This window comes from Gossypium hirsutum, chromosome D11 (assembly GCF_007990345.1).
Source record: "Gossypium hirsutum isolate 1008001.06 chromosome D11, Gossypium_hirsutum_v2.1, whole genome shotgun sequence".
Taxonomy (NCBI): Eukaryota; Viridiplantae; Streptophyta; class Magnoliopsida; order Malvales; family Malvaceae; genus Gossypium; species Gossypium hirsutum.
Genome location: NC_053447.1, coordinates 51,733,904 through 51,749,036, shown reverse-complemented (window position 1 = coordinate 51,749,036; position 15,133 = coordinate 51,733,904). Strand labels below are relative to the sequence as shown.

General features: G+C 33.9%; 1 protein-coding gene and 1 pseudogene across 1 annotated transcript; one reads left to right on the top strand and one right to left on the bottom strand.

Moving 5' to 3' along the window:
• Nucleotides 1-6,341: 6,341 nt before the first annotated feature.
• LOC107913695 (3-oxo-5-alpha-steroid 4-dehydrogenase 1) lies at nucleotides 6,342-7,403 on the top strand. The gene is made up of 2 exons (XM_016842354.2): nucleotides 6,342-6,800; nucleotides 6,877-7,403. The coding sequence occupies exons 1-2, from the start codon at nucleotides 6,477-6,479 to the stop codon at nucleotides 7,348-7,350; spliced, it is 798 nt and encodes a 265-aa protein (XP_016697843.1). The 5' UTR covers nucleotides 6,342-6,476; the 3' UTR covers nucleotides 7,351-7,403.
• Nucleotides 7,404-7,483: 80 nt separating this feature from the next.
• LOC107913694 (5-methyltetrahydropteroyltriglutamate--homocysteine methyltransferase-like) lies at nucleotides 7,484-12,567 on the bottom strand (annotated as a pseudogene).
• Nucleotides 12,568-15,133: the final 2,566 nt, after the last annotated feature.

Here is a 15,133-nt window from a genome sequence, read left to right as displayed (position 1 = left end):
CACTAATCATGAGAGAGATTGTTAATCCTATAAACTCGGATCCAGTCAAAAAACACTTTGTTTAAATAGGAAGAAAGGACCAAGGTGAAAACCTGCAAAGGGCACTTTGAGTCAAAAAAATGATGAAAAATGAAAACATGAAAAATGAAAAAATAAAAAAGTAAAAATGGAGAGGCTAAGGGGAAAACCCGCAAAGGGGACCTTAGGCCAAAGGGGATTTGAGTTGAAAACCCGAAAAGGGCGGCTCAAATATTGATCAGAATGGGGCATAAAGTGATCAAAGCAACTCGTATCTTGATCAGATTGGGGCATATGGTAATCTTGTTATATCTGAATCAACAGGAATGGGTAGGCGACATCTTGGGGCATCGATAAAGCACTGTAGATCTCCTAAACACATGTCAAACTCAAAATGGTCTTCAGAAAGTTTGTACAGAGAAGTTCAAGCTACGATATTTGGGGCACCCAATTCTCATATTATTTACATTGAATTTGTTCTTTTCCAAGATATACATTCCCGATCAATTTCTTTATTATCCTTCTTTACTATTTATGACAATTTATTCATTTTAAGCTATGCCCAGAACCAACTTTATTCTTATCCATTGTTATGACCCTTTTTGCAAGCGTTGCATTGGAATAATGATTAATGGACTAATAAAACTTTCACAAAGGAAGTTTTGTATAATACTCTGAAAAGTTTCTAAATAATATAGGAACCTGAAACAAGACTATTGTTTATAGCACACCAAGTTTAATGTTGGAAATTTGAGAAGGGAGAGTCTAAATTTAGGCTTTCTCTTTAGATTTTGTTGTCAAAAACATTGATTGAACAAAATGACAAGGATGTGGTATGGACGATAGATAAACAAGCAAACAATGATCATCAGGTTACCTCGGAGAAGAGAGCCTTAATTTGCGCATGAGCCTTTGGTACGACACCCTGAGAATGGTGTAAGAAACCAGAACGATTCAGATCTTGTATCCTTGAATTGTGATAAGAGAGGATTTGGGAAAAGCCACATATTTCTACCATTGGATTACAGTGGGAGAATGATGGTACAAATTTTGTGCCCTAATGGATTAAACTTTGAGGTTTATAATGGGGGGCAACCTGGCTAAATGTTTCTTCAGAAAAGCCGGTCAAGTAAGAAGGCATGTAGCACGTTAGTGATAAAGCCTTAATAAACTTCGAGTAATGACAAAGCGGAATCATTATCGGAAAAATAAAATTCTGCATTCATGCAAACACCATTCACACATGTCTAGTTAGGAGCATTTGATTCATTTTGATCATGACATCCTAATCGTTAGGCATAATTAGGTTCATTATACAGGTCGTGTTCCCCAAAGAACAGATCAGTGAATATAACAGATCTTGTCTCCCTGAGCAATAGTGGAGCAGATCAAAAATCGTGAATCTTATCTCCCTGAGATTACAGCGGAGCAGATTGAAGCCAGTAATCCTATTTCCCTGAGATTACAGTGGAACGAATTAAAATAAAAGATCTTATCTCTCTGAAGTTACAGTAGAGTAGATCGCATCAGATTTTATCTCCCTGAGATTACAGTGGAATAGACCGAAGAATTACAGATCTTATCTCCCTGAGATTATAGCGGAGCAGATTGAAGCCAGTAATCCTATTTCCTTGAGATTACAGTAGAACGGATTAAAATAAAGGATCTTATCTCTCTGAAGTTACAGTAGAGTAGATCGCATCAGGTCTTATCTCCCTGATATTACAGTGGAATAGACCGAATAATTACAGATCTTATCTCCCTGAGATTACAGTGGAACAGATTAAAGTCACATCGATGAATCTCGCTTCCCCGACGTTGCAGTTAAAAAGATTAAAGCCACAGCGGCAAATCCTACTTCCTTAGCGGTGCAGTGAGCAGATTAAAGCCACATCGGTGAATCTCACTTCCCCGACATTGCAGTTAAAAAGGTTAAAGCCACAGCGACGAATCCTACTTCTCTAGCGATGCAGTGGAGCAGATTAAAGCCACATCGATGAATCTCGCTTCCCTGACATTGCAGTTAAAAAGATTAAAGCCACAGCGGCGAATCCTACTTCTCTGTCGGTGCAGTGGAGCAGATTAAAGCCATATCGGTGAATTTCGCTTCCCCGACATTGCAGTTAAAAAGATTAAAGCCACAGCGGCGAATCCTACTTCCTTGGCGGTGTAGTGGAGCAGATTAAAGCCACATCGGTGAATCTCGCTTCCCCGATATTGTAGTTAAAAAGGTTAAAGCCATAGCGGCGAATCCTACTTCTCTAGCGGTGCAGTGGAGCAGATTAAAGCCACATCGGTGAATCTCGCTTCTCCGACATTGCAGTTCAAAAGATTAAAGCCACAGTGGCGAATCCTACTTCCCTGGCGGTGCAGTGGAGTAGATTAAAGCCACATCGGTAAATCTCGCTTCCCCAACATTGCAGTTAAAAAGATTAAAGCCACAGCGGCAAATCTTACTTCCCTGGCAGTGCAGTGGAACAGATTGAAGCTACAACAGTAAATCTTACTTCCTTTACATCACAGTTAAGCAGATTAAAGTTACGAGTTACGAATCCTGTCTCCCAGATGTTACGGTGGAGTAGATCGAGGCACCAATTCCTATACCTCTGAAGATGCAGTAAGATGGAATGAGGCTACTCGAAGAAAAGGAGCACCGAGGTCCGGTACGACCGGGCAAAATTAGCCTTTTTTAAGTCTTTGATTCATTCCCGTTGCACGACAATGATTAAAGACGAGCAGCTGTAAGGCCTAATATTTGCCCGGCCCAATAGATAATAAAAAAAACAAATACCACAGTTTGTTAAACAACCCAATTAACCTAGCCCAGACACTAAACCCAATTAGCCTAAACCTAAGCCCAATACCCTGGCCCAACACCAGAACACACGGCATCAGGAAACCCTAGCAACAGCCCCCTCCCAGCGCCACAGCAGCCTCACAACACATCGCCTTCGGCCCTCCCCTCGCACGTGCTGGCCTCCATATTCGCCACATCCACAGCTTCGTACCCGTACCTGCAAAGGACAAGCAAACGCAGCAGAGACAAAGAAAGGCAAAAAACATTGTATTTGGGGGATTTGATTTTTATTTTTATTTTTTATTTTTCTTTTTCTTTGTTCGGCTATAAAAGAGCCTTCCAAAAAAACCTGTAAAAAAAGGGGGGAGAAAACAAGGATATTGTATCAAAATTCTGAAAAGCAATAGAAAAATAGTTTCTAAAGGTGATTTCTTTCGAGCTTTTTTCTTTTTTAGATCATCGTTTCAGATATATTTTTAATAATAATAAATAGAAGAGAAAGAAAAGAAGTGAGAGGCTTACCTGGTCTCCGTTCGCTCCGTCGTAATCGGGGTCGGACAAGGCTGAGGGTCCCCTGAGCAGTCGATCCGCAGATGCGGCGAGGGGGGTCATCTCTGTTATTTTTTTCCTTTTCTTTTTAAAAAAGGAAGGAGTCTACTTAGGCTAGGGTTTATTTTAGCTTTTATATGGTGAAAAACAGCGTCGTTTGAGACCGAGTTTGATGGTCTCAAAACGACGTCGTGAGGGGCTAGTATTCGTGCGGTGACCCGACCCGGGGGAAGGATCCGCTCATTTTGTTTGACAGTTTATTTCCTCGCACAGCCCCTCTACTTTTCAAGCGCGCTTCAATTCAATCCTCTTATTTCTATTTAAATTTAATCTCTCATTTTATTATTGTTTCATTTTAATCCATATTAAAGCGCTGCGTTTTAGGCAAGGGATTATTTCCCTTTTTGGTCCCTAATATTACACGCGTGTTTTAATACAACCTTTAGATATTTCGAATTGCATTTTTTGTCTTTACATTTGGTTTTACTTTCGATTTAGTCCCCCTTTTGCCCTTTTATTATTATTAAATTATTTTTATTACCCTGTTTATCATCATTATTATTAGTAGTATTATTTATATTAGTTTATATATTTATCTACATTTTTTATGTATATACTTTATTATATAATTTTAGGTGTTAACATTTATATACGATATTATTTTATACATATATACAATTTATATTAAACCATTTTGATTATAACATGTATATATAACATGGTATTGATTATACATTGTATCTTTTTATTTATTCATACATACATATTTTTTTTTAAAAAGAAAAAACAAAAAACAAAAAAACCTACTTTAATATATTTTGCTTATTTCAACTTTGTATATTATTAGGTATATATTGTCATTTATATTATTATTAAAATTTTCCTTCCATATGTATTATTTATTTAAATTAATAAATGTATATGATTTAATGCATTTTGATTTTTTTTTATATAGTGTTTATTTTGAATGTTGATATTGGTATTGGTATAATTGAGGCTATTGTTACTATGTTTGTTTGTGTTTATCTATTGATTGTTTGTATTCATTGGTGTATATTTAAATTTACGAATAATCAATTCGCGTTGTACATTTTCATTCTATTGCATTTTATTTGCTTAAAAGGTTACGTTTCATATCATTTAAAAATCGAAAGCATTTTTATTCAAAAAGCCTTCAAAATAACACGACAATCGAAATTTAGGATCCTCGAAAAGATTGTGTCCTAACTTACTGAATTTCAATCTTCCTCGTTGTATCCAAGAAATCGAGTATCCTTTTTAAAGCATAAATAAAAAGTTCATGCTCGGGAATTCGATACGTCGTGTCCTAACGCATTGGATATGACGTGTTGTTTTCTCGAGACGATGATTTTTCTAATAAATAATAATAATGGCAATATTCAATGCTCGGAATTTTGAGAAATTGTGCCCTAACGTATTGGGCTTCGATTTTTCATCTGACTTAAGCAATCGAATAACCTTCTTAAAACACATGATTCTCTTAAAAAAGGAGACAAATTAATTTCGAAGATTGAATTGTTGCACCCTAACTCACTGAGTGTGGCAATTTATTTATGCGAAATAAGTGCGACTTACCATTCAATTTAGTTGATTCAAGTTTTCTCACCAAAGGATTGTATTTTAAAATATTTTCAAAGTTTTGACATTAAGACATCAAATAATTAATTCGGTACCAATCTTGGGCGTACGAGGGTGCTAACCCTTCCTCGTGCGTAAGGGACTCCCGAATCTATTTTCTCAAAATTTCGCGGACCAAATTCGTTTTTAATGGTGAACCGGTCACACCTTAATAAAAGATCGGTGGCGACTCCCATTTTCGTTTTTAAGTCGACAACCAATTAATTTTTTATTTTTTAAAAAGTGGTTTCGACAACGATCACTCCAAATTTGTTGCTCAAGTCGTTGTTGATTACCTTCTAGAGCTATTGCAATTTCACTCTTCAATTGATGTCTGTGCACTATGAGTAATCATTAGAGCTTTTAACCACTCAGATATTCAAATATATTTATTATGATTTATTTAATATATCATGTTTAGTTATAATTGGAAACTTATAATCATGACAACATGAATAAAAAATTTTGAGGAGGAAATAATTTTTTTATATAACGATAATTTGAATCCAAACTATTTCTAAAATAGATAAATATTTTACCAATAGGTCATAATTTGAGACTCTTGAACTATGTCAATATGAGTTTGACTTAGATAGGTTAGGATAATTCTAGAAAATAATTTTTTAGGCAATCAATAATAACATATTGCATTTTTTTTCAAAGTACATGAATAATATAATACATAAAAAATATTAAATCAAATTTTATTGTTATTTTTAACTTTAAAATTAATAAAATTAATCTATTTTTTTAGATTTAAAATATTATTAAGAATGAATGATCTTATGTTAGAAAGTGTATATATTAATTAGAATTTTTAATATATATATATAAAAACTAGACATAATGTTTTATTTGGCTCTTCAACTTTAAAAAAATTATTTTAGATATTTATTTAATTTTTTGTCCTTTTTAATTCTTGAATTTGTATTTTTTGTTAAATCATACTAAAATGAATAGAAAAATTAATGTTTTTTAACTTTACTAGTATGATATACACGGATTGGTGGATGTCACATTAGTAATTAATTATTTTTATAATTTTTTTTAATTTTTAAAAAATTATAAAAATTAATTTTAAAATTATAAAAAATTAAATATTTTTAATTTTAAAAAATGAACAGTATATACCACATCAATGTTAAATTTTTCAGTTAATTTTTGGTGATTTAACAAATAATATAAATATAACAGGTAAAAGAGAAAATTAAAAAAAAATTAAAATTTTGTAAAGCACTAAATTGCTGGTTTTATGGTGGAGTGATTGCAGGTAGGACCACGTAGTTTAACCAAAATGCTTTGTAATTGTATCAGCGTGCATTGCCATTGATTCAATGAAATGCAGAAGTGGCAATTCCACATCCATTTAAATCTGATGCTAATGTTTGTGGTTGCAATTCATCCAAATGCATAAACTTTTGCTACATGTATAAGATTTTTACACCCAATCCCATGAATAACAGCGGGAATAAAAATGGCGTTGATGAAATTTCTATTCCCACCATCTCTGTTCGTCACTGCAACGTCTCTGGCATCTTTTACGTTAATGGCAACTTCTGGGTTATCGGAATTGAGAGGAAAGAATCTTGAATATTCTAAGTTTTTCAACATTGGTTCAAAAGCTTCTGATGTAGAAAAATCCAAGTTAAAGCTCCCTAGTAGAATCGCCATGGCTACGCTTTATACACCAGCTTTTCTTGCTGGGGTTTCTTCGTTTGCGATTTTCCCAGATGAGAATCTCAGGTTTTTGTTGCTCAAATCCACCATTTCCATCCATTTCTTTAAAAGAGTTCTTGAGGTAATTACTTCTCTTTCTCTCATAAATCATAATGATAAAACAAAAGTGACGGTTATTTATTTATTTATTTTTGCAGTCCTGTTTTCTTCATAAATATAGTGGCGAAATGGGACTGGATACAATGATAGTAATACTCTCAAGTTATTTCATTTCCAGTGCACTCGTGATCTTTAACCAGCAGCTAACAGTGGGGCTCCCAGAGCCACTAATTGATCTGACAAACCCTGGGATTCTTTTGTTTTCCATAGGAATTAGTGGCAATTTCTACCATCATTATCTTCTATCCAAACTGAGAAGCCAAGGTCCCAATAAAGAATATAAGATCCCAAAGGGTGGTTTGTTTGGATTTGTGATTTGCCCTCACTATTTATTTGAGGTTTTAGTGTTTTGGGGGTTTGCCTTCATTTCTCAGACTCTGTTTTCATTTGCATATGCAATGGGCACTACTTTTTACTTGTTGGGTAGAAGCTCTGCCACTAGGAAATGGTACCTTTCAAAGTTTGAAGATTTTCCCATGAATGTTAAGGCTATGATTCCTTTTCTTTTCTAAATTCTAGATGTTGAGACTTTTACAAAATACTTAAATTCAGCCTTGTTTTTGCAGATTTGAATATAGGGTTTTTTAGTTTTGAAATTCATTACTTGAATATATTCCAGAAATACAAAATAGTTGGTAAAAAATAGAAACCAAGAAAGAAGGAAATAAATTGGCCTCAAGGGCAAATCATGCCTAACAAATATATCATCAAAGAAACAGAGTTATTCAAATTGTAACACAGAAATTTCTTTCAATTTTAATTCTTTCTCGCCTTGGGTATAAATCATTAATGGAGTAAGGATCTCCAATCTCTCATCATGAGCCTCTCACTTGGCACTGGCAAGTTGGGTGCGGAGCAGCTTGGCCGCAGCAACCATGTTGTTGAGGGCCGGTTTCACCTCAGCATACTTACGAGTCTTGAGCCCGCAGTCAGGGTTGACCCACAAGATGTTGGTCTCGAGCACAGCAAGCATCTTGTTAATCCTGTCTGCTATCTCTTCGGTTGATGGTATTCTGGGAGAGTGGATATCATAGACACCAGGGCCAATTCCAGCACCGTACTTGACTCCCTCACGGAAGACTGATAGGAGCTTCTCATCAGAACGGGAGTTCTCGATGGTGATCACATCAGCGTCCATGTCAATAATTGAGTGGATGATATCATTGAAGTTGGAGTAACACATGTGGGTGTGGATCTGTTACAAGATTTCAAAATGAAATACCGATGAGAACTACAGTGATCCAAGAGAGTTCGTGTATAAGAAAGTTCCAAAGGTTGAAAGAAGCAAATATAAAACCTGGGTGGTATCCCTGACACCACAGTTAGTGATCCTGAAGGAGTGGACTGCCCATTTGAGGTAGAAAGCATGCTCGGACTTCCTAAGAGGCAGCCCCTCTCGCAAAGCAGCCTCATCAATTTGAATAACATTGATACCAGCCTTCTCAAGATCCTCGACTTCATCCTTGATAGCCAAGGCAATCTGGTAGCAAGTCTCAAATCTGGAAATTTGGCAATTGAAAGATGTTTATATTGCAAAGCAAAAACCGCAGGTAGAAATACAGATTATCGGATCTGCTTTTTTTTCCTTAATTGGCTTTCTCCTGCATACCTGGGCTGATCATTTCGGACAAACGACCAGTTGAGGATGGTAACAGGGCCGGTAAGCATTCCCTTCATTGGGCGTGAAGCCATGCTTTGGGCAGTAGATGACCAGAAAACAGTCATTGGTTTGGGGCGGCTAACATCACCATAGATGATTGGTGGCTTGACGCAGCGAGATCCATAAGATTGCACCCACCCATTAATGGTGAAAGCAAAACCAGACAGCTGCTCACCAAAGTACTCAACCATATCGTTTCTCTGCATAATTTAAAGTAATACTTAGGATGCTTCCAGATAACCAACCAATTTCAAAAGGCCAAAACAGAGTGGAGTACTCACCTCAGGCTCTCCATGAACAAGGACATCAATGTCGAGCTCTTCCTGAAGGTCAACAACCTTCTTAATTTCCTCCTTGATGGCTTTAACATAGTTCTCCTCAGAGATCCTGAAGGGGATGAGAGAGCATTAATTAAAAGAATGGTCGCATTGACATATTATAAGAAAGATAAGGAAATTTTTCCGGATCAACTCACTTGTTAGCCTTGAATTCACGACGAACTCTCCTGAGTTCCAAGGTTTGAGGGAAAGATCCAATGGTTGTGGTGGGGAGGATTGGCAGATTAAGCTTTTTCTGCTGGGCATCCAGCCTAGCACTAACGTTTGTTGCACGGCGGTGGTCAGAGCCCTTCAAAGCAGCAGCCTGAGAATGCAAGCACAGTAAAACATGGTAAGCAAATAAAGATTTCAATGATGGAACCGATTACCAGTTGCTTGAAAGAAGAAAAATGGAATTTTAATATATCAAAACACTTACAGCCTTTTGAACAGCCTCATTGGTCACTCTTGGGGAGGACTTCCTTGAAGCCTGAGCAGTGGCATTGGAAGCGAAGAAGGCCTAAAAATTGGATAATAACTAGTGAGTGACATGGTGTCATCTGACTCTTGAGAAGCCCAGTTCAGAGAAGCTACCCTAGTTCATAGAAAACTAGCAAAACAGGAAGAAAAATTACAAGGAAATACCTCATCTTTCTGACCAGCCAATGCCTTGGCAAGTGCATTGACCTCGACAACTTTCTGGGCAGCAAAGGCGAGCCAGGATTTGATTTCATCATCGAGCTTAGTCTCATTTACTAGATCAACAGCAGTATGGAGAAGTGAGCAGGAGGTGGACACCACAAGGTTGTCTGCACATCACAAACGAGTCAAAGATATTAGTCTACAACAAATAACAAAGTTATAATACTCACCATTTACGAACGCCATAAAATGCAATTAAAAATAGAATACCTTTCCCAACAATGGCCTCAAGCGCCTGCAAGGTGCCAAGAGAAGAAGCAAGATCATTGGCCCAAATGTTCCTTCCATCAACAACTCCAGCAAAGAGGAATTTGCCCTTGGGGAAATTAGTCTTGATCAAATCAATGGTCTTTGTTCCGCGAACCAAATCCAAACCATAAGCAGTGACACCCTTCAATTCAATGAGGGTCTTGTACGCACCAGAAGATAGATCGGCAAAGTAGGTCTCAATCAGAACATTCAAACCAGAGAGTAGATTCCAGATCAGCATAAGCTGCAGTGAAAGCTTGCAATTGATGAGCGTCAAGGTCCAAGACAAGGGTGGGTTCATCAAACTGAATCCAGGAAGCACCAGCAGCCTTAAGCTCAGATATCACTTCCCTGTGGAGAGATTCAATGTTACAAAGGCAAATTGAAGCAGCCATGTTAATGAAAACTTGGATAAAAAGAAAACCAAGCCTTACTTATAGATAGGTTGGATAAAAAGAAAACCAAGTCTTACTTGTAGATAGGGAGGATTTTGGGGAGGAGAGAGAGAAGAGAGAATGTTTTTTCAACACCCTTTGCAGGTTTAGACAGCAACAAGTATGAGACAGGACCAACAAGGACTGGCACGGTGTTGACTCCAAGCTGCGTTTGGGACGGTGAATCAACATTCATGTTTCAGAATGACTCAGAACATCAAATAAGAAGTGCATAAAATAAAGGATAAAAGTGGAGCACCATAATCAAATGGGTCTAATTAGTACTCAGTCTCACTCGGAGAATTCTCAAAAAAGGGGTTGTATAAAAAGTAGAATTCCAGGGAGATATAAACTATTATTTATAAAAAATCAGTCACAATAATAGCAAACATGAGACCATCACCCAGTTAACCATAGGCATTAAATAAGAAAGTATGCTAAAAGATTTTTTATCTAGGTCCAAAGCTTTGAAACCATATTTGGGTCATCATAAATCTTCATACATTAAGAAGACTTATAAATCCTAATATTTTCATAAAAATCTTCTTATGTCATGGAAAGTTACTCATGCATGCATCTCATTTCCCAATTTTCAGGTGACTTTTATGCTTGCAGGATCTTAACATACAAATTATAGTACCTTACCTCAAATTCCAAATGAGCTGCTAGTATAAGTACACATAACAGAAACTAAAATCTACATTGTGATAATATATAGAAAAATTAGACCCAAAGAACATACCGCCTTAGCTTCCTTGTACTCATCCACTGCCTTGTGAGATGCATAAGAGAATCTAACATCAGGTCCCAATTCGGGAACAATGAAGTGGCTGAAATGACACATTGCACAGAATATAAGTCAATTTCAGAAATTTCTGTGTGCACAACAAAGTAAATAAAGCATGACCAAGAATGGCAACTTACTAGTTGGTGTCAAACCACTTGGTCATTTCCATTGCAGGCACGGAGGCATTTCCTCTGGCCATGGAGAAGTAAGTGTCGAATCCGATCTCACCACCATTCCAGCCATATCTAGGTGGTACAGCGCCGAGCAATGCTGTGGTATCGAGCACTTGATCATAGTAAGAGAAAGTATTGCTGGGAATGTACTTGATCCCAGCATCAGCCATCTGTTTCCAGATGGATGACCTGAAACCAGCTGCAACCTTCTGCAAATCCTCAGCACTGCTCTTCTTATCCCAGAAAGATTCCAAAGCAAACTTAAGCTCTCTCTTAGGTCCCATGCGGGGATATCCAACAATGTGTGAAGCCATTTTCTGAAATAACATAAAAGAACAGATAAAATTCAGCTTTATTATATAAAATCAAATGCAAAAAGTAACAAGTTTGCATGTCCTATATTCTTAAACAGAAAACCATCACAATCAAAGCTAAGATCCATGATATATCTGCAACTCAAATGAAGTCCATAAAAAATAATTGATATCTTCAGATCCAAATGATTACACCCTATGTTACTGTGAGCTTAGGATGTAAATTTCAGATATAGGGAGGCCATTTATATCTTCAGATCCAAATCTTAATATGTCTAACAGAATAACATAAATAACACCCAATAAATTGCTATCATAAACAGACTAAATATATAAAAGCCAAAAGAATATAATCAAATGCTAACTCTAACCAACAGATCTCACTAGAATAACACAGAATCTTGAATAATTCCAAAAAAAAAAAAAGAGTTAAAAAATCAAACACTAATACATAGCAAAAAGATAAATCAACTGAAATTGTTAGATAACAAAAGGAAGCCGTCAATGCTTACACTTTCTAGTAGATTTAGCAAGAAAACAACACAAATAACTTGATTTTCGAAAACCCAAGTTGAAAATATAATTGTTTTAAATCATATTAATAAAAGCCCACAAAGAAAACCAGTAGGAAAAGTAGAAACGTTGACACTTGCAGGTAGGTCAAGGTGAAAGGGAAAAAAGAAAAGAGTTAAAGCTTGAGAGAAGTTTAAATATTAAATCATTTAACGACCCAGAAAGGAAAAAATCAATAGAATAGTACAAAAAGGAAGGAAAGAAGGGTTAGAATTTAATTAAGGGATGATAAAGGAAGATGAATGGGGAAAGGGCAAATAGACATGAACCATGAGAGAAGGAACCGAACCGTACCGTAGAGTTAAGGGAGGTGGAACCAGAGACAGAACTGAAAAAGAGTTGCTTGGATATAGAGAGGAAGATAGAGATACAGAAGAAGAAGCGGCACGAGTTGAGGCAGTGGAGGAGTTGCCTATTTATAACCAAAATGGTGCTACTGCCTACCAACCATATCTGGTTTTTTTTTTTGGTGATTGTGAATTTAAACGCACGCGCGCGTGGCATTTTCAGGCGGCGTGTGGAACTGTTTTGGGGTGTTGGTGGATGGGGGGTATCTAAAGGGTGAGCATCATTTTTTTTATAATTTTCCGTGCCAAATATTTTTCTTTTTATGAAATCTAGGTTAAGAATTATTTTTTAGTTATAGGATTTAAGTGATATTTCCATTTTATGGTAGATTTATTCTTTTTTGGTATTTACGGTAGAAGGTTTTTTATTTTTTTTAACAATCGATGATATTTGTTTTATTTGATATAATGTCTAAAATTACTCATAGTTCCTCCTTAATCTATAAATAGGAGGATAACGTACTTTAAAACACTTGAACTCATGTCTGCCTGAATAGGCAATAATATCCATGCTAATTGAGCTAAGACTCAATCGGCTTTTTTTTGTATAAGGAGAAAATGACTCAAGCTTAATCAAAAACCATTTTAATTATTGTACGTAGAGGTGAGTATTCGATCAAATCGAGTCAAATTGAGTAAAAAATTCAAGTTAATTGATTTGACTAGTTCTATTTTATCATCCTAACTCAATTTGAAATTTTTTCGAATCAAGTCAAGTGAAATGAAATTCGAGTTGAGTTAAATCAAGTGAAACTGTTCGAGTCAAGTTAAAAAATTAAACATATCAAATTATAATATAACTAATTTCATGTTAGAGTAGATAAATTTGAAACCATATGTATTATATTTTTTTTGTCAAATTAAATGAGTTACTTTAGTATGATAAGTTGAATAGTTAATTAACTTATTTAGGTCCCCAAAATTATTATCTGACGTTTTAAAATTTTAACTTTTTTATATGTTTTTTAGATTTTTTTTAATTTTTAATAATTTTTAAAAAATATAAAATTTGGAATTTATATAAATATTTTGAATTTTAAAATTTATTTTGAAAACTTTTTGTAATTTTTGTTGAGAGAGACCAATTTGCTTAGTTTCAAAACTAACAGAGATCAAAGAGTATTTACATCAATCTATTATTCGATTTTTTAGAATCGAATCGAATTTTGTTCATCATCATTTGTATGTCCCTCTAGTCTTCTTGAATAAGCAATTGCGTGATAGAAGGTTTTTCAACACTTGAATAAATCTATATATTCTGTTATTATATTTTAAAAGATTATGATTTTAAGAGTTTATTTGGGTATAAATAAAATATTAAATATTTACTTAAGTAAAACTGAAAAATTAGGAATTGTTTGATAAGTGGTAAAATTAAAACATTCAGTGCTTTGATTTTCTTGAACTGCTTTTGATAATACACAATAAAATCTAAATCTCCTTATATAATTTTGAATAAAAAAAATTGTTACAATGATAAATAGAAAACAATATATATAGAGGGGAAATTTTTTAATAAATTATTTTAACTTTTACTTAATATAAAATTTTGAACAAAATATGTTTTTATTAGGTAACTTCTTATCATTTATGCTATATTTGATAGTAGTATTATTTGTTACGCATGTTTTAATATGCGAGTTAGTAATAAACTAATTCAATTGCTAATATTTAGCCACACTTATGACTTATTTTTAACAAAAAAAAAAGAGAGCTTTTTTAGTTTATTTCGAAGATACCTTATTTTCTTAAAGAGTTATTACTCATCTTTCTAATTTTAAGTTTAAATTTGTAATAACTATTCTTTATTTTATGTCTAACTATTGTAATACATAAAAAAATTTCTCACGTTATTACACTAGTACCAAACGAGACTTTAATTTTGAAAATAATAATTTTATTTTATTAAAAAAATTATATTTGAAATAAACTATCCTTTTAAAAAGTGATATATTCAGATTATCATATATAAATTTTATTCAAAATAAATACAAAATATTATTTAATAAGATTAAAACTAAAAATTTAAAAAATTAATATTTTCTTTTATCAAACATTATAATACTATTCCTTAATTTTTACTAAGCTTCCAAATAATTTTCTAATATGATTTCAACGCTTATAAAATTCAGTACTAAAAGTTCAATTTATCAAACATCACCTTAATCACTTTTATTTTATTATTATTATTATTATTTTCCTTTTAAGACTATATTAACTTGAACTTTATATTAATTTATTTAAGAGTAAATTGTTATGAATATAATAATTTAATAATATATTATGGAAATAAAATATGAAATTGTCCATTACATGAAAATTGAGTGAAAAAATATGAGGACATGTACATTTATTTTTACAACATAATATAGATTTAATTTTCCTTTATTTTAAAGTTGAATCTAATTGCATGAATTATAGGAACACAATTCTTGCATAACAAGAAGTCATGATTTTAAGGTATTTTTATATTTAGATTACAATTTTAGTATTTTTTTAATACACGATGTTTTATTAAGAATTGCAAACTTGAAATTTGAATTCAGATTATTTGTTTTCAAATTTAAACAGTATGTTTCGCACTTGTTAAATCTAATTTTTTATTATTATATTTTAATTCTGTACTCAAATTATTAGTCAAATATTTAAAAAATTAAAAATTTTATAACAGAAATGAGTTAATACATAAATCAACTCATGCATCCCGCGCGATAAAAATTTAGTATAATGTATATTATC

Excerpts from the sequence above, each read along its gene's own strand:
- LOC107913695 (XM_016842354.2), top strand. The coding sequence starts at position 6,477 with ATGGCGTTGATGAAATTTCTATTCCCACCATCTCTGTTCGTCACTGCA. Across the intron at positions 6,801-6,876 it reads TCTTTAAAAGAGTTCTTGAG|TCCTGTTTTCTTCATAAATA; the intron begins GTAATTACTTCT and ends TTATTTTTGCAG.